This window comes from Haliotis asinina, chromosome 7 (genome assembly GCF_037392515.1).
Source record: "Haliotis asinina isolate JCU_RB_2024 chromosome 7, JCU_Hal_asi_v2, whole genome shotgun sequence".
Taxonomy (NCBI): Eukaryota; Metazoa; Mollusca; class Gastropoda; order Lepetellida; family Haliotidae; genus Haliotis; species Haliotis asinina.
Genome location: NC_090286.1, coordinates 11,138,165 through 11,159,656, shown reverse-complemented (window position 1 = coordinate 11,159,656; position 21,492 = coordinate 11,138,165). Strand labels below are relative to the sequence as shown.

At 38.9% G+C, this 21,492-nt stretch overlaps 1 protein-coding gene across 1 annotated transcript; it reads left to right on the top strand.

Annotated features, from left to right (window-relative positions):
- Positions 1-239: 239 nt before the first annotated feature.
- LOC137291270 (uncharacterized) lies at positions 240-20,900 on the top strand. Its single transcript, XM_067822572.1, has 7 exons — positions 240-368; positions 3,498-3,561; positions 5,942-6,157; positions 8,379-8,606; positions 13,444-13,593; positions 14,685-14,834; positions 20,713-20,900. Exons 1-7 carry the CDS (start codon positions 240-242, stop codon positions 20,898-20,900), a joined length of 1,125 nt encoding a protein of 374 aa, XP_067678673.1.
- Positions 20,901-21,492: the final 592 nt, after the last annotated feature.

Sequence of the window (21,492 nt, the reverse complement as noted above, 5' to 3'; positions counted from 1 at the left end):
TTTTTCACAGCTGAAGCTAACGCCATATTAACAGCTCTTAAATATATTCAAAGACACCCTAAACGTAAACAATATATAATCTATTCAGACTCTCTTTCTTGTCTTCAGGCGATTAAAATTTATCATGTAAACATCCACTTTTAATTGACATTATTGAGTTGTATAATAACTTTGCTACTGGCCAATACGACATCGTCTTCTGTTAGTTACCCATCCATGTAGGCATTTCTGGTAACACAATGGCCGATCTTGCTGCCAAATCAGCACTCAACAAATCTGTTACACCACTTCTTATCCCATACTCTGATTACAAAGCTAGCATTAGAACCTATATACGTGATCTGATGCAGAAGAAGTCGGACACTCACGTAGGTGTAAATAAATTACATGAAATAAAACCGTATATTGGTTACACCTACTTGGGCTGTCAGTCCACATTTGAAGAGGTAATCATGCGGCGATGGCGTATTGGCCATACAAGATATACTCATGAATACCTTTTAAAAGGTGAGGATCCTCCGTTTTGCATCCCTTGTGATGTGAGAAGCAGGGTCAAGCATATCCTGCTTGACTGTGTTGAATTTTCCATCATAAGGGATAAATATTTCAATGTAAAAACAATTAAGGACCTTTTTACCGCCGTAAGTTCTCATTTAATTCTTGGATTTTTAAAAGAAATTGATTTCATAACTGAATTTTGATTATTATGTTCTGTAGATAGTTGCATTTTAATTAATAGTCGTTTAGATTAGTAACTTGAATTGTTAGTGGCTGTGCCCTCAAATTATTGTCCTCCTGAGAGGGTACGTAAGTCCCAAAACATTCCATGTACGTTTAGACTTCCACTGTTTTTAATCGTAGTGTATGTGTATTTTTAATTTTTGGCTAGCTGTTACTAAATTGCTAACAGCTGAGGGGATGATGTAAATCCAACTAGGGTCCATTCAGGTAGCAAAGGTACTGTAAGTCCCCATGGTCCCTAGTATGGTGATCTACCTTCAGTTGTTGGCAATCTAAAGCCTGATGTATTGTATTGTCCGAGTAGTTTTGACTTTCCACACTATTTTTTATCCCATTAGTGATATTCTAGTTGTTTTACTGTCCTTCGTTGACAGATTTTTATAGCATCGATATATTTCATTTCAGTATTAAATGCTCTCGTCACGATATGGCTGAGATATTGCCGATGTGACGTTAAATATTACCTCACTCACACTCACTGTAAAAGCGTAATATACCCGTGGAAAAATTTAAGGGAACGCATGTTTCTTAGGGCAATTCAAAATTTCTGTTTACTAATTTCAGCGCCGTGTATTATCGTTTTCGTGATAAGCAGTGTACTCAAACTCACCATAATGCTTTCCATGCACGTGCACCAGGTGCTCTTAAAGTTACATGCACTTAGATTTACACGTGACATGTATGTGCACTGTCAAACACAACGGTTAAAAACATTGTTAACATGGCGAGACAGTACTTAACTTTGGCACAGAAATGGGAGACAACTGGCATGGTTAATGGTGGAAGCTCATTACAACAGGTTGCAACAATCTTTCTCAAGTCTGTTAGCGTGATATCCAGACTTTGGAATCTCTATAGAGCGACTGGCGACGTCAAAATCAGGCATGGTCGGGGACGGAAAAAGAAAACCACCCCACCGGATGACCGGACCCTCCGCCTTTTTGCTCTGCGAGACAGGTTCAAATGCTCCTCCAAAACCAATACGAAATTCAGGTGAAGAACGAACGTCAAAATTTGTTCACGTACAGTGCGTAACCGTCTTAAATGGGCTGGTTTAAAAGCCGCCGTCCATTCCTTGGAATCAACATGACTGAGCAACACAAGCGCTCGAGACTGCAGTGGGCACGGAACCATGGAGAAAGAACAGTACATCAATGGAAAAACACCATGTTTAGTGATGAGAACAGGTACACACGTGCACTAGACCATAATGACGGTCGAATTCGAGTTTGGAGGCGCGTTGGGGAACATCAAACAGCATTATCGTTATGGAGGAGGCTCTGTTATGTGTGGAGCGGGTTTACCTTTAACCACAAAACAGATCTTGTGCGTGTTCATGACAGGATAACAAGTGTACGATAACTTGACGAGATCTTGAACCCGCTTGTGATCCCCTTTGTGCGTACAGCAGGTCGAATGTTCGAGTTCCAGCATGACAATGTCCGCCTTCACATCCCTCATGTTTGTCGGGACAGACTGAGGGCTGCAGGTGTCCGGGTGTTGCAATGGCCGTCTAAAAGTCGTGACCTTAACCCCATCGAACATCTTTGGGATGTTCTTGGCCGCAATGTTCGGGACAGGCCTGTTCAACCCAAGAATTTGGATGAACTTTTCGTGGCTCTCCAGGAAGAATGGCGAACAATTCCGTACCCTCATTCGCAGCATGCCACGACGATGCCAAGCAGTTCTCCAGAGACATGGGGGACACACCCGATATTGTTTTTCATCACTTGACATAAGCCTTTTCGTCTGTATGAACTTGTCTCTTAGTGCTTCAAAGATTAAAAGTCACAACTATTTCATGCGTTCCCTTACATTTTTCCATGAGTATATAAAATAAGTGATGCCAATAAATATCCCCAGTTCTGATAAACACTAGTTTGCCTATAGATCGACTTAATGACGTAGCTCGGTCTCCAAGGAAATAATAGTTCTTATGCTATTTCAACTCAAATTTTATCTTGCAGAAATGATACTGTGTATATAATGTTAAAACGTGATTGCAAATTTGACTTCAAAATATATATACCTAGTGATAGTCAGGATGATAAATGGAGGTTGGTAGGGGTGCCAGGTGAAGGTCGGTTCAGGTGACTTTTACAATCTGAATCCTAACCTTGGAACGACTAATGAGTAGATGAATGGACAGATCGAATGAGGACCGAATGAATGAGTCAGTCAGTCAGTAGTAGTAGTCAGTTGTGAGTAGTTCCTACGCCCTGACCAGTGATCGTATTTATGGGCATCATCAGGAGGTCTTGTGACCTTTCTCAGCCAATCAGAACACAGGTTTGATAGCTTTCATACAAGAAACACTGCATAGGTAGTAGTGTTTCTAATACAAGTAAGTGGTTACTAATTGTCCTTTTGTTGTCTTGTTTGTCCGAAATCGATTAGGACACAGTAGAAATAATTCGAATATCAAGACATTTTGTTCTAATTAAACTGACAATATCTTCCCGTCAACGTAGCGGTAGCGGCCGCCATCTTGGTTGGTGGTCAGCTCTATGCCAGGTGCATTGTACGAAATATTGAGTTTTCTTTGTCACTTTGGTGTTGTCCTTATGTGATAAAAAGTGTCCGAAAAGATCAAACCTGATGGACAACTGAGTTGTGGTAACATTTGATATAACAAGAATAAGGACAATGATATAGCTAGACCAAGCGACTAGGACGGCATTTTGACAAACGTCAAATGTATGCTACGACTATTGACAAGGTGGTGCCGTTGTAACGTAAATATGCTCTGTTTCCAGGAATTGATGTTGTCGTATGTGTCCTTTAATAATGCGGATACTAACAAGATTGCTAAGATATCTGGTAAAAGAAAACGGACAGTGCCATGAATGATTGTCGGCAAACATGGAATGACTGTCAAATTTCAGGTACAAATGTAGGAAATACAGGAGATTATATGTTGTTCTGTCTTAAAACAATGCATTTCTATCACAGAATGCAGGAAAATACCAGATAATGATTATGTGGCTTTGATATTAAAACGGACATCCAGTTTATAAACCGTCACTGAACCTAACGTAAATGTTGACAGTTCACCGTAACTTGAGAATTGTCAAATTGATCAAAATCATTATTCACATCAAGTGTAATTTACATCAGTATTCATCATGGAAAACACATTAAAACACTCATGATCAAGGAAGTTATCCTAAAATCGCCACTGATAAGTGTAATAGGTCATTGTTTACATGGGTCACTAGTCAGATTTACTTTCTATAAATATCCACGGAGCAGGAGTGTACACAAGAAATAATCCCTGACAAACACCGTTGCTATCACCCAAAATACACAATGATTCCAGACATAGAAAAAATACCATTTAGATACATGAAATATATAAGCCTGTACAATAACTGTGAAGGATAAAATATCACTAGTCAAATCCTCCATGGATGTAAATAGCGTAGTAACACACAGTGGTAATTAGGTCATGTCTGACAAGGGATTAAAGATGACACAAGTAAGTGAACTTCAGAACCAGGTAACTGTCTATGATGTTGCCATCTTACTATTTACTTTAACGTTAAAATATGGATGGACATTTGCAGGTAGATCGTGATATAACGAAAATAGGTGACACACATGATGGCTAATGTTTACATTATGTTTTGGATACTTTTACTGCATTTACTTAGATTCCATTATAATATATCCTCTCCTGTGTTAGAATCATCAAAATACCCAATATTGCTTATTTTCCGACTAAACTCATTGCTATCACCTTTGAATTCATTCACATTATTACTATTTGGTGTCGGTGCAAATTTTAGTCCTTTGTTCGTTTTCCGGATCCGTTCAAAATCGATCAATTTCCGTGATGACAAGGTGATTATTTTCACATCTACTTTCGGTTGTGTCGTTATGTTGCCATCCCTGTCTGGTTTGAACTTCGGTCTGGTTCCAAAAGAAGGTTGTTACGAGACCTGTCCGTTTCCAGACTTTAACGTTAATTCAGGTGATGCACCGTTGTGTTTTGAATTTGACTTTGATCTTGATTGTAGTCCGTTTTGTTTGTTGTTTCTTCTAACTGGTCTGGTGTATTGTCGTTTGTTGTTTCCTTTTCTTTGATTCGTGTTACACCTTTTTGGGGAATTATCCTGCCGTTAGCTGTTCTGCTGCCAGTGAATGTAATGTAATATTTGTATTCAAAGGTGCTGTTGCCTGGTTGTGTCCGAGCTGCTTGTTATCCGTTTGCTTCTTTCGCGCATCTCCTCTGTTTTTAAGCCACGGGCTTCCTTCGACCATGTTATGATGGAAGTTCTTAGCATATTTGTTTAGGCAAGCTAAAGATTTCGCCCACCTTTTATACCACCTTTCCTCTTCGTTGCACCATAGTATTGACCATCTCTTCACTAATACCTGTCGGGCTTTCCCCGCGATATTCCTTCTCTTTCTTCTTTCATTGTTGCACCAATACTCAAGTATTTATCTTCTTGAGATTGAGCACGCATTTTCAGAAAGTTCAGTTTCAATGTCCATACCTTGTAATGCACGAAGTTCTCTCTTTCTGCGTTGGACTACTCGGGATCTTGAATTTTTCCGGTATCATTCTACTGCCTTGTTTAATGCTTCTTTTATCATGGACGCATCCGACGAAGTTGCAGATGGAGCTTTGGATCGTGTAGAAGACCTGTAATTGTATCCACCTTCTCAGATATCTTAGAAAGTTTTTCACTGATATCTGTAAATAGTGTGAGTGATTGCTCCTCAAATGTAAGTTCCTCTTGTATCCGTGGTGGCATAATTTCCTTATTACACCGTTAATATATAAAGAAAAAAGATACACCATCGTGCTAGTGTTGACTGTGGGTTGGTATTCAAAGTGAACCTTAATGCATACTCGTAATATATATATGAGCATATGACAAATGGTACTTTCCCATATTAGATTTACCTTTTGACAAAAGGCAAATCTAATATGAGAATGTTAGCATTTGTCATATGCTCATATATGATCAGACACATTTACGGATCATTGTCCGCTTGTCATTGACAAAGTTCCACATCCTAGAAAAATCCGGTAATATTTCACACAAGGTTTCCAGATTCTAAACCCTAGGTTTGAAGGCTGAATTGTAAATTAAACCACTAAAATATGCATGTTTGAAATAAACTTGGGCGATTGCTTACGAATACCTGCTGAATGTCAATCTGTAAGTGGAATCTATGTCTCTTTTTTCAGGTACAGTTACAAACGTGGCGGAGAGGAAACAAGCGTGGATGAGTTCAACCTTTGACCAAAGCCATGCAGCCACCAAAGCTGTCGATGGAGACACAACTGCCGATGGTTTCAGCCATGTAGCCCACACTGCAACAGATCAATCTAGCGCCTGGTGGAAGGTGGATCTGCAGACAACAGTGCGGTCAGCTCGGGTTACCCTGTACTTTAGAACAGACTGTACGTATACACTAATCGACGTAATTCATATGAAACAAAATCACTATAAGAAATGCAAGCTGCAGACCATATTCTGACGTTTTGCCAGACCCATGCATTGAAATCCATATTGATGACCACTGTATTATAGCTAAATGCGAGGTTGATGTCTATTTTGACTTATGCAATAAGCCATCGGCTTACGATTAACTTTCATATTTCTCAGCTGCTGTTTTTCTTTTGCGGCATATCCATTTCTAAGAAAAAAAATGTAACGAATTTTCCATCAAACTTTTCATTCAAGATACTGCAAATGTATTTAGGCAGACATTCATTCTACATTTTAAATATCAACACATTGCTATGATTGTTTAGTCTAGTATTAATTTACTCATGTTCTAGCCAGTAGAAGACGTCTATGCTATACCTGAGTAAGGAGACTGATGTTAGGCAATTGGCAAATCAAGGTTACGACATGTCAGGTTCAGATATCCATTTATATTCACTGTTGGCACGATCTGAGACGATGTGTAACGTTATGGTTAATGCGTTTGTTCGTCACGCCGAAGTCCCAGGTTCCATTACCCAGATGGGTACTGTAACCGGGAGTGTTCAAGGAGGACACACAGATCGATTTTAAGTTTCGAGGATTTATTCAGTCCTTGAGTGAAAGTCAGAACAAACGCCATGAAACATATACATAACAATATATACACGCATATACACACACACTCGAACATACACGCACACACGTGTATATAAGTCACAATTATAATCATTATTCATATTCATATATATTCACACATTTAATCAATTCAATTTTTATAATGCAGTTAACTATAGTAACATTTATCAAATTCAGTCAAGGAGAATATTTAAGTGTAAAAATAAACTCACCCACTCACTCAAGAATAAAATACACTATCTATAGACGAGATACGCATGAAGACTAGATTTTAATAAATAGACTGTGAGTGATATACCCTGTGATCGATACTAGAGTGCAAACTGACTGCACCAGTTGATTGAATCAACTGTATCTGAATACAACTATATACAAGTACTATAAAAAAATGGGTAACATATCATATATGACCGTCAACATACATAAAGTTATGAACACTTCAAAGGATACATACATAGTTCTAGACAAATACATATATCATAAAAAAGTATACACTTGCTCACACAATCTCAGGGAAAATAGGAACGTGAAAAACAAATGTTCAGTCGAATCAAACTTTGTATACATTTTCTGTTTTTGTTAAATTACATTTTGGTCTATAACGGTATTGATTACATAGATAACATTAAAACATGATATGGCTATAACTGATTAATAATTAATTGATATAATTATAAAATAATGATAAATATAAAGTACATAATTGTAAAATAAAAAAAACGAAAAAACAAACAAACAAAAACAAACCATAATTTACCTGCAGTAATGTCAGTCTCAGTGGTTTGTGTGCTGTGCTGGTAAAGTGTTCAACATTAGTATTTAAACAAGGTGAACCACGTTAGCTAGCTATCTGAAACAAGGGAGTGACCCAAGCTATGCAACCTTACACCTCGGTTAACCAGACGCAGTTAAATAAAATTATAGCTGAATTAAAGACACGTCAACCAGGAGCTAAGTAGAAAGCAACTTAAGTTTAACCTTCACTTCACAGTAAAAGTTAATACATTATTTCATTACACCATTTTTTTCACAAATGTGTCAAATGCACATACATACATACATACATACATACATACATACATACATACATACATACATACATACATACATACATACATACATACATACATACATACATACATATATATATATACTGTGCCATATATAACGTTGCCACAGTACAATGAGTGAAAACCATGAAACCAGTTATTCTCTTTTTACCGTCTTCCTTTTATTTAAGTGACATTTAACATCTACACAAAAAACATATATTTGGATGTCTCAAAGAAATACTAGAACGCATTGAAAAAAAAAATTCAATGGGTGTTCATCAAGCAGCCCACTACCAAATACCCACGTCTCTGAAGAACAGTAAAGACGTTTAAGAAAACACTCTGTTAACCAATTCTTATGAATAATCAAGGGTACATAAGAGCCGACGTGCACTATGTGACATTATGGCCTGTCATAATTGTTCGTTAATGTTACTCAAACATGGTTATATTTCATTGATTGATTCACCCTTCGTTGAGTTCTGTGTATCTCTACTTATTTCAGTCAAGTATAGACGTAATGGCGTGCATCTATACACGTCCGAGACAAATTCAGTTCATCCCAAAGAAGGGAATCTATGCCACAACGTAACAGGACGTCCTGATGGTGCAGACATCCCTGATGTACTGAATGTGATCTGTCCTGGGACCTGGCGCTACCTGACTGTCTACACAGATACTGACAATGATGGAGATGGTCCTGTATTAGACTTTGCGGAAGTGCAGGTGTGGAGTAAGTATGCTCTTGTGCGTGAAGTGATAAATATATGGACGAAATATCTCTGCACACCATTTTACAATATTGTGACATTTAAAAATAGGACTTTTGATAAATGTTTCTACTCTGAAACTATATGGCGCGCCTTTATATACAAACAGTATCAGACGGATGACTTGAACAAAATAAGCTAACTCTCCAAAACGTATAAAGAAAACAATTATATTCATTTGCAAAACAAGTCCATCTCCCTGCACGACATTGTGCAATAGTGACATTGAAAAATGAGAATAAAACATTTGTAGTACATTTTTGCACTCTGAAACCATATCGAGTGCCTTTCAGTTCCGTTACATTTGCCTAAGTATCCCTTTTCCTCGAGCTCGCCTTCATATTTAATGATGGAACGTATACACAAACAGAATAACACGGAGTGGTTCAACATAATACGCTGGACCTTCTTCTGCCATGGACTATGTACAGAAAACAACTACATTCATTTGCAAGACGAGCTTAAAATTATTTAAAGTAGTCACTGAGAGTTGTGATGTGGTTCATTACCAATATTTGAATTAGACACGAACGACTGTTTTAACTTGCCTCCAGATGCCATAGATTACATTTACTCTTGTGAGATACCATGGTTGGACTTAAATTTATCAAAGTGTATATTTTACTGTAAAATATACTGATCTTTGCAAAAGTGGTTGGTTGGATAATCTGTAGTCAAAAGCAAAATGGCAATGGATATTGCTCGATTATAGGATCTGCGGTAACGTTATGTATGCAACGGATTCGAATTTCGAAGGAGCTAACAGTAAATACAGCTGTGCTGTTGTTTCGTATCACAGGAAAATGTATCTCTGAGAATGAAAAATAATGACATGTGACGTCGGCAACTCGATGTACCAGCTAAAATGCACAGGCCATTCCAACCAAATGAACAACACTATTGTCAGGCGAATTTGTAAATAATACTGAATTGGTGAGCTCTTACAAGCTGTTTACTAGAGCTCTAGTTCAACTATCTTCTTTCTAGAATCATTGAATCACAGAGTATCCTGAGAACATGTACCTTACTTAAAAGTCATGGCTAATTGTTCTTTGCAAATGAAGGGACATGTGTCTAAAAGTATTATGTCGCTTCGTTCAGATTATTTTAGGTTAACATGGCAACTTTACGATGTTTATAACTTGCCCAGGAGCAGAACACCTATACCCGTGTGAGTAACCATAAGCAAAGGTGTAACAATTAGGAGATAAACAAACTTCATGTGTTGGCCAATTTTAGAGTGTTATCGAGTATTTGAAGCACGGGAATGCATTTGGAAACGACGGCGTCAGCCGCAGGTTTCAAATAAAATATTCCCGTGCTTCAAATACTCAATAGCACCCGGAAATTGGCCAACACATGATATTTAGCGACATCGTAAACAAAACCGTAATCCAAACGGTTTTACTGTCTGCAATCGTTTCCATCGAGTACTGGTACAGCAGTGAAGTGTCATCAGCTGGCCGTTTCAGCTGGTTCCTATGGTAGCATCTCGAGCTGCTCATTTGTGACGTCATTCCGACTTTATGTCACAATATGGTTTGAATGACGTCACCGCTGCTGATGACACAACAAAACAATTGCGATGTTTGTACGTATCAATACGCAGCGAACAGTCTTGCAATTTCCGGGAATCGAATACCATTTGATCATGTTTTTCAACAGATCAGATTACAGAACACAATGACTTTTGGCTGACAATAAATGCCCTAACTCACGTGTCATGATCTTCATATTTTCCTTTCAAGTCATAATTTGATTGTTTCATTTATCAAATGAGTATACACACTTGCATAAACTTGTGATACTACATGCCGTATATGATAACGCAAATGTTAAGTGGCGTAAATTAATATCCAGTTACATGATATGTGTTACACACTCCAGATGCTACCATGGGAACCAGCTGAAACGGCCACCTGATGACACTTCACTGCTGTATCCGTATTCGATGTAAACGAGTCGGCTGACGCCGTCGGTTCCAAATGCATTCCGGTGCTTCAAATACTCAATAAAACCCGGAAATTGGCCAACACACGATGTTTATCGACATTGTAAACACAAAAGTAAACCAAAGGGTTTTACTGAGTGCACTCGTTTACATCGAATACGGATACAGCAGTGAAGTGTCATCAGGTGGCCGTTTCAGCTGGTTCCCATGGTAGCATCTGGAGTTGCTCATTTGTGACGTCATTCTAACTTTACGTCACAATATGATTTGAATGACGTCACCACTGTTGATGACACAACAAAACAATTGTTTACGTGTCAATACGCGGTGAATAGTCGTTCAGTTTCCGGGAATCTAATACCATTTAATCATGTTTTTCAACCAATCAGATTACAGAACACAGTAACTTTTGGTTTACAATGCTTCGTGGAGCAATGATTAGATGTAAAATCACCATAGTACGAGTGGGGTTGGATGCTCGTATCTCAGGACGTTTCCCGAGTTATACTTGACCACTCAGCATTCATTACTGAGTGCGAGAATAGCTATTCGATGTCTACAGTGCCAGTTTTGAATGGCGCTTACGTCACAATAAAACATATTTTGATAATGTTCTCAATTGAAACATTAATACAAAATTAAAACAACTTTTGATAAATGCTGGCTTCTAATACACTCAAGTAGGAGATTTGTATTTTCGGGGAGACTCCAACAGGGGGAGCGAAAAACCCCAGTGCAGCAAATGTGGCGGCAGTTTAGGTTTTAAGATTGAGCGCGGTTTATTTTCGACATCTGATTACAGTCAAACAAGTGTTGTTTGTGTCGGCATTGGTTCAGTGGATTTGTTGTAAAGTAAATCGGCATGTTAAATTAGCTCACTGGCTTCACTTCTCAGTACACAGAGTAGACAGATACATTCTATCGCTAAAAACCTCTTTCACACATTCGTTTTATTTTCAGAAGGGCGATATAGCTTTTGCTGAAAGGTGTTTGCAAGTAATAGTGATAGTTGTATAACTTAAACTTAAAAAAGATGCTAAGCTGTATTTTAATGTGTGTGTAAAGTATGACATATCAGATCTGATCCGCCATTGAAATGTTACAGTGCGTTGTTTGATTGTTTCTACTTATTGCTCTAAGACTTCTTTTACATGCACCTTTAATTTTAATGAGGAGAATATTCCATCAGGGGAAAGATGTTTGCAAGCAATCGTGATAGATTCCCAATTTCTAGAACAACGTTTAGGGTGTATTTGATACTTGTGTATAATATGACATATCGCCTATCTGATCTGATTCACCATTGATGCTTGTGATGCTTGAGAGTTATAGTCTTAAAAATTCTTCCTTTTTTTGTTGATCGTAGTGTTTGAAAGATTTGAAAGATGTTACACAGATTTGAGATAGTCTAAAAGTTTCAGTTTTTTGAAGGGTGACAGTGTCAGTTAACATTCTGGTAATGCCCATGCTTATTCCCATATGTAATAAGACATCTAAATTAATTACCGTTTAAAAATGTCTCAATGTAGATTCTTTAAACAACACGTGTTCTGGCGATAGTGTTGCAATTTTTAACACGTTTGAGGAGGGACGGCGTTATATTTTATATATATTTTATATTTAATCACATATTCTTTTATTCATTCACACATGTATTTCTTTCTATTGTTTTTTTTTCTATATTTTTTCAATCCATTCACATATAATTCTTGCTGGATGATTTATTTATTCATTCATTCATTCATTCATTAATTCATTCATTCGTTGCAGAAAGCTGATACAATATACTGGCTGAAAAACTGTTAAACATTCAAAATTGTGCTGGGAACGAAATAAGTCACAGTGGGCATTGGAGCATGACGAGGCACACGCTGAATTGGTAAAGAAAGCAAGCGAGTGACCTGTTCCTGTTGTAGAGTATCGCGGGTATTATGTAAATGTAATTTGCTCGTGGAAAAGAATGTACTTCAGAAACTGATTCAATTTGATGTAAAGAGGACAACAACCCTTGCATACGTATGTGAAATGAACACTGTGGATATGCTATGAAAAGAGGTGTTCTCTAGAAGGATTAGGCGTTTTGTATGCCCAACCGACTGCACACACCATTTATATGACTTTGTTGTCCTACATCACATAGCATCACGACTGACACATGACAACGGCATGCAAACTATCAGAGTGTCGAAAGATCATTGAACCAGCAAATCAAAGTGTTAAATTCTCCTCGCCCTGCTTCTGAAATACAACATGATCTGTTTTATCTTACCTCACACATTTTCTGAGTGACTCAACACTCCTCTGTTAGTTTCAATGTACCTCACATTTCAATATACCCCGCTGCCAATGGCAGTTCATTCAGTTGGGTACTTCGTGCTTGTAGTTCTCTATCTCGAATAACATTGCATCACATATGATGCACGGAAATTCCCGATGTTGTGCTAGTGTAAATTGATAGAAGGGAGATAACTTCTTGTGTCGTCTGCAAAATCTAGCGATGGCAACGATTTGCCTCCCATTCCAACGAATAAATCTTTACAAAACGCTCAAATGTAGTCCCTGTGAATATTAAGGGGAGTAATTACACCGCGGCAACTTAAATAATACCTGTGGAAATAGAGGCAAGATGGAAGATTCGAATCGTTTGGTTCACACAGTTCCAAACAGTTCAAAATTAACATTGAGGTATTTGATACGTTGTTTACGTCGAGGGTACATCAACACACGCCCCCCAAGTGACCAGTGAGTAACAGACTGTGTATGTAACACATTGCCACGGCCTCACTTCCATATGTGTTACCTCGTTTTACACTCATTATTGCATTACTGTTATCCGATATGTTATTCAGTTTGTACGGTGGGAATGTACGGTCCAGATTGTACCAGAAGCTGCAGCTCCAGACATTGCAAGGTATTATCTTCTACGTGTGATCATATCACTGGGACCTGTCGTGCTGGTGGATGTCAGGATGGATGGATGGGCGTGGACTGCACCACAGGTAGTGTAGTGTCCTTTAAAGGTGCACTTTTTAAAAGTCATGTCGAGTTCAGTCTTACAAGGGAGTCATTTCCAGATGTTCCTTTACTGTGTCCTGATATTAATAGAAAGGTTGAAAAACGGCTGTTAATCTTAGTGTCAGCAGGTACATGCAACCTGATGAAACACAAGTTAGAACTGTGCTTGTTTGGCGATCATATTGACAATGTGAGGAAGTACCTGGTAAATATGAATGCACTCGCAAGATACGAGCGAAATATAGATTGTTTTAGTTTAACAGAGATGTGATAATGATAACATTTTATTATACAAACAGTACAAAGCAGGACCAGTGCTTACCTGGACCTTTACTGGAGAGACAGATACAGGATGGTCCCCGTCCCAGCAATCTGCTGGTCAAATTGATGTTTTCTTTCTTACTTTTTCTTCAAACTTCACCAAATTGGTTATGTAACAAATAGTTGCATCTATTGTAACCGGAGTTACTAAAACGTGCAGTAATGTTATTGTATATCTTAGTGAGTGTGCGTGTGCGTGTGCGTGTGCATGTGCGTGTGCGTGTGTGGATTCAGAATACGGTACCAGCTGTGCCAGGTACTCCACCTCCAGACGTTTCAAGATAAAACATGCCATTGTGTCAGACCCCGTAGTATCCGAACTGGACAGAACGTCTATGCAGTCATAACTCTTCCAGATATGTCCTTAGCGATAGAACACATTAGCGATGGAATGGTTTATCATGATCGACAGTGAACATATCCTTCAGGCAACTGCCAACATCTGATTATGGCCATTCACGGACAATAAGATATTTTTCTGTGCATCATAGAGGGTTTTCGTATCTTAGAGTTCGGTTCTAATACACGATAAGTTGTTTACTTTTTTCTTCTGGTTTAACGCCAGAATTGTACCACTATTTGCCAGTGGTCTGTAAATAATTGACTTTATCGATGTATGCAAGGGGAATACGAACACAAGGACATTTGTCAACAAGGTTAGACAGCCTGCTCACCCGATCCCGCCAGACTCGGTTCATATGGTTTATCTCATTTGATGCTGAGCACTACTTCTGGTATTTCATATCTTGCGCAGAATGTCCCTCTGGAGCATACGGTGCTAACTGTGCCAAAAACTGCAGCTCTAGACCCTGTAAGACGTCTTCCACCTCTTGCAACCGAATCAGTGGAGCCTGTCCAGATGATGGATGTGAGGACGGATGGATGGGTGCTGACTGCACAAAAGGTAATGGTACATTTCACGAATAGTATCAAAATAGGCATAGCCTACCTAGGAAAAAGAATGCTCTTTGTCAAATCTGTTGGGTCCTTGTTGCGTTTACGCTGAACAGTCAAATTGGATTCCAACAAGAAGTTATCTCTTCCTTTGTCATTCTACATTCATCGTCAAAAACGTATCACAGAAGATAACAATTTCAGCAGTGTCTAGACTGACATATTTCTTTCCAAGTGTCTTTTTATTTCAACAACAGCTGCCACGTTGTGTCTATTATCAGCATGCCAGCGTCAGACACCCCAATTCCACAGAGGGTCCCCAATAGACACCTTTGCAGTGTCATGGATCGTTAAGATCGACAGCGAACACGTCCTAGACCCAACTTACATTCTTGCAGTTTTCATGTCAACATTATTTGATGTATGACTGTAATGTTACGTGCTGATTTAGTTGAGATTTTCCATAAATTTCACTTTATTCTTCTATCCTTGGTGTATTTTGTGTCCTCTGACAGTCATTTTACAAAATCGTCCTGTGGAATAGAATAAATTCGGAAAAATACAATTTTGCATTGTGACTGAATAAATTGTAATTGTTTGTAACTTTTTATCCAACCAAATAAACGATAATACATTCTCATTCAATACTCGGTGCCCATTCTCAAACTGGTTTGACATACATACTGTACATGGTGTTTTTAATTTTCAATTATAACAAGTCACATATAGTTTTTAGTCGAAAGTATTTCAGTTTTGAAATTGATTCCAACTGCCTTTAACGTCTTACCTTCGGGGTGCCAATATCACCATTCTGTTTGAATATAGAACAATCTTTCACTTACGATATACATATTCTAATATTGTCACACCTTGTTCACATATTCTTAAAGGCATATGTACACGGATATTGTTTAAGACGTGAAACCTTTCCATAATAGTGCAATCTGTATATCTCTTTTTTACAAATGTGGGGCCTCGGAATCTAAAAGTGTGGCAGTCAAGACTTTATCACCGTCTTTGATGTACTAAGTTACAGTGGTCATCTCCCACGTTCACCCATCTTCACCTGATTCTACATACCCGACAGATAATTGGAAAATATCACCACACCATCAGCACTGAAAATAACCAGTCATTTGGCATCAATAATTGTATCATTGATATACTGTGAAGCGCCATTGCTGCACTCAACAAACACATGTGGTTTAGACCATAAGGAAATACTGCACAGGTGTGCATTATTTCCCAGAGACAGAGACCTGTAAGGGAGATCTCATACTATAGTCCAGGTGAGTTAGAATCTGCCCAATGAACTGCACTCTTATTGAAAAAACCCAAAAAACATAAATAACTCAAACTGACGCCAAGGTAAACAGGAAAAACAAAGCAATTCTGTAGAATTTTGTCATATGTTTTGTCCGCAAAATAATAAAGCTGTTTAGCAAACCATCACTGTTTTCAGTAAGTAAATACCGATTTGTTACAAAGGTGCGACAACAGCTCATGTGACAGCCAAGTAAGCGAGAGGCATGTGCACTGTTTATTTCATGAGTAGGGGATGGTATCGAAATTCATCACATTGTGATTCTTTATCGGACATGATAGGACTGATTGTTGCCTGTTGTGTAAACAGATATTTACATCAAAAGAAAATTTTCAAGTCTACATCTCAACAGAACAAAAAGACAGTAGTATAGGGACCGGGGCTTCTGGAACAGAGCCCTCCTAGGGTCCAATTTGTAATGAATATTCTTTGATAATGGTGCGTTTTCGTGAAGAAAGCTTCGTTGACTTGTTGCCTCCCTTGTTCCACTATTTTTTTTCTCGAGAACGGGGCACTTGCGAGACTTGGTTTGAATATCTTGCTTCATTGTGCGGTATTTTTGGAGTTCCGAGAGAACTAAACAAAACTCCTCCTCTGAGATTTTGCTGTCCGTGAGCATGTTGGAGAGGTGATCTTCTATCGTGTTGAGCTTCATTTTAGCTAGAATTCTGATCTGGTTGTGTTTCATCGCGTTACATTGCAGTTTGTGAGACACGAACTTGAGTGCTATTCCCACCAACACTTTTGCTCCTGCTGCAATTTTGATGCCCATCGCTATGGGTGTAGTGATGACGGTGGATAGCAACCCGACGCATACCACGTCTACTCCCATGCCAGTCTCTACCAAGGTGATGTCAAAGCCGTCAACATAATTGACAGCTCTGTGATATTTTTTGTGGAATGCTCGACGCATTTCAGTTTCCTCTTCGATTTCTCATTTGATGTTGCACAACTGACGCAAGCAAAACTCATCCAAGGTCATTTTACCACGTTATCCATGGACAGGTGCAGTCCCATTTTTTTCTGCATGCGTATATAAGCGCTCATGACACAATGTTCAATTGGTCATTCGTCAGTCGTTGGTGGATGCACTTCAAGCCAATCCAATAAAAAACTGTGGGTGCTCACACCACTTTGACACTGAATTCACCTAGACAGGTGGTTGAATGGGCCCAGTTCCACCAGTTGGCTAGTCATGTCGAGCCCTGTGCATTACTTGTATTTGCACAACTTATATTCTGAGCGGTATTATTAATTTTAGGCCTTGACTCTTTCAGTCTCTCAAACATTACTTGATTTGAAAACAAAAATTGCCATATTTAATGAGTCTAAATGCCCTGAAGGCGATGGCTCATGACTCAATGGATCTGGTAGGATTTATCTTTTTAAAATATTTGCTTCCTTGAGTATACCCTCCTAGTATCCTTGGTGCCATGTGCAGGAGACTGGCAGACATGAAGCATTGTCCCCGTTGACACTGCATGGTGGGTGGGAAGCCAGGAGGGTGAATCATATATACTTCAAACATGGCACTCCCACTCAAAAAACGTACACACGAATCTAATGATTCATTGTCTTCTGAGGATGAAGATCAAACAACTTTCACCAACTCAACAAATTGGCCTCGATTCCTTGCGATGTGTGTACCTGATGGTGGTCCTCTCAAGTTGAATCCCTTTGCTGTATCAAATGGCATAGTAGGTTTGGCTGGAGAGGCGAAAGAAATGAAAAAAGTTGCGATCTGGTTCCCTGCTTATCAAAGATTCTAAGAACAACCAAGTCATTAGCTAATGTTCCAGAAGAAGTGTCAGCTCACAGGACTTTGAATCACAACAAAGGCATCGTTCGTGATAATGGTGTAGGTGATGTTGTCACAGAATTACTTTCTCAAGCCGTTACTCAAACGCTTCACTGCTAAAAGAAATAATGAAATTTTCAAAACAAACAGATACCTCTTCACATTTTGTCCGTCAGAAAACCCACAATCGCTGAAAGCATGTTATTGTAGACATAGGGTTGATACTTTTATCCCCATTCCATTAAAAATCTATTCATGCCAGAAATATGGTCACGGCTCTAAGTGTTGCACCAGTCAAGGTGCATGCCAACAATGTGCTGGACCATTTGAAGACAGTAGCCTGTGTAATGAAACACCCGTTTGTGTCAAATGCTCGGTTGTCATCCATCTTTATCCAAGGAATGTCCTTCCTGAAGTTGCAGTCGAAAATTTCGCGAGTGAAACATGAGCGAAATCTGCCATTCTTTGAGGCAAAAGAGATTGTTCTTTCACAAGTTCAATCAGGTCCATCTCACGCGACCATTGTTTCTACTTCGGTTCTGGTCTCTAAATCCAAACGTGTTTCACATACTTCAGTGATATAAATGTGAAACTATCTGTGACAAAAATAGATCCAAACCAAACTGTGACAACAAAAAGAATCAAAGCAACAGAGCCCCAAATAACCAAGTCCAACTTTTTAATAATTTTGGATCTCTTGACGACATAATCTGTCAAACCATACTCATGGTAGAACACACAGCTTGTCGCCCTCAACGACGGTGATGGGTAGATCTCCTGTCCATCCTACAAAGAAATAATGTCTTGACCAATTAACCAATGGAATTGTAGAGGAATTAGGACTCATTCTAATGATTTACAGTTAATTGTCCAAGATTTTAAGCCATCAGCGGTTTGCATTCAGGGAACGTATCTGAAGCAGATAGATACTTTTGACCTACGTTAGTTTAATGCATATCATTGCTTTTCTCCTCCTGGTGATAGAGCGTCTGGTGAATCATCTATCCTGGTGAGAAATAATGTTGTCCACAGCCCATTTCCACTTACAACAAGTCTCCAAGTCATTGTGGTGAGACGTAAATTACAGGTTGCGTATACTTTATGTTCTTTATACATTCCGCCCTCATCAGTTGTTCACCTAACTGATCTACAGGCTCTCTATGATCAGCTACCTAACCTTGTATAAATTATGGGCGATTTGGATGGCCATAGCCCACTCTGGGGTTGCACTAATACAAACACAAAAAGTAAAGTGCTGGAGGATTTTATTTCAAACAATTATTTATGCATTTGTAATGACAATTCAAACAGTGTTTACACCCTGACACAGGAACATATTCAACTCTTGATTTGTCAGCAACTGACTCCGACCTATTGAATGAACTTGAATGGTCAGTCCATGACGACCTCTGTGGAAGTGACCATTTCCCAACAATGCTAAAACGTGTGAATCCATCTGACGTTCCTCCATCATCAAGATGGAATTTTAAAAAGGCTAACTGGCCTCTGTATGAAATTCTCTGCGCTGACCAACTTAAACCTGAACTTTTTAATGATATTTCTGAAGCCATTAAATGTTTCTCAGATAAGCTAAATGCCATAGCTGACGAATGTATCCCAAAGTCCTCTTCAATTCCTCACATACGAAAACCTTGGTTTACAGATAAATGCAAACAGGCTAGGAAGGCACTGAAGAAAGCCGAACATTACCTTCGTTGCCATCCTATAGTCCACAATTTCAAGTAAAGTAAACGCCACTCTTGGCAAAACCATGTCTCAAAAATGAATTCGCGCACGCCGATATCAGAGGTATGGACTATTATCCAGAAAATCAAGAGTAAGGGATGCAAATCTAGCATTCATCATCTGAAAGATGGGAACCAATTATTGACTAGTACATCAGATATTACAAATAAACTTGGTGAGACGGTCAAACATTCTTCGTCATCTAATTATGAACATGAATTAAAAAAATATCAAAAACAGAAGGAAAAGACATTATTAATGTAAATTCAGATAATGGGGAAGACTACAGTGAAACCTTTTCGATACATGAACTTCACACTATTCTTAATCAGGCTCACTATATTGCTTCTGGAGCTGATGGTATACGTTATCAACTCCTGAAACATTTCCCAGGCTCATGTTTGGAGACACTCTTATATATACTTTTTTATTTACGCCGTGGCGTGATGCTGCAATTGTTTCCATCCCTAAACCTGAACGTGACCATACTAACCCTTCCAATGATAGGGACATTTCACTAACTTGCTGTGTTTGCAAGACCATAGAACGCATGATAAATAATCAACTTGTTTAGTACAGAAACCAGTAACTTAATAATAGATATACAATGCAGTTTCCGTAAAATTAGAAGTACTATCGACCATTTAATGCGTCTAGAATCTTTTGTTAAAAATGCCATAATTAATAAACAACAAGCAGTGTCAATCTTATTCGTTTTAGAAAAAGCGTACAACACAACATGGAAACATGGAAGTATAAAAACTTTACATGACTTTGGATTACGAGGCCATTTGTCTCGATTTATAGCCAACTTTCTAAATGACCGACAATTTCAGGTTCGAGTGGGTTCAACCTTGTCATTACAATCTGGATGTTCCACAAGGCAGTATTTTGTCTGTCGCACTGTTTACCGTTAAGATTAACAGTTTATCCAAGGTTTTTAACTGATTCAATGGATGGACCGCTTTTCGTGGATGATTTAAATATTTAAATATAGCAATTGCAAATCCTTACTTACAGATGGGTCCAAGGACGGTGGCGCAGTAGCTTGTGCCACTGTCATTGGATCCTGTACGACATGGCCTAGAGTACCAGATTGCAGCTCTGTTTTCACTGCTGCCCTGTGTCGGTTGAGGAGAGGATCCTGGTGGTTGAGGGCAATAGGGGCCTGGAACCGCGTGTTGCCTAACATACCACTTTGGCCCTGACTTCACCTGGCCCGGTTCGGCCAATCGGCTGGTCACGCCAAGCCCTATGCGTGGTGATTATACTTGCACAGTAAATTATCATTTGGGTCTTGGGCATTTATGATTTGCAATGTTTAAATTATTGATAACTTTACGTTTGTGTGTTCTACCCAGTAATATAATTACATTGCCTTAGAGTTCCATGCCAGAAGGCAGTGGCTCATGGGCCAATCTGGTGATGTTGACCTCCAGATTCAACGTGTCCAATTTCTTGCCATGGGCAGAACCACCCTGACATTTACGAGGGTTGGCTGAAATGTTCTAAGCCTCACTGTGAAAAAAACTTACAAAGTCCATGTTTGTAATTTATTGTTCAACATAGTCCCCTTCCAAGTTCACACACTTTTGCCAGCTATGCTGCAAGGCCCGAATCCCGGTCAGGAAGAAATCTTCTTCAGCTACCCTAAAAAATCAGTCACAGCGGAAATGACGTCATCATTACTTGCAAAATGGCGACCGGCGAGTTCCTTTTTCATTTGGGGGAACAGGTGGAAGTCAGAAGGAGCCAAAGCAGGTGAATAAGGAGGAAGGTCAATGAGTTCAAAGTCAACAA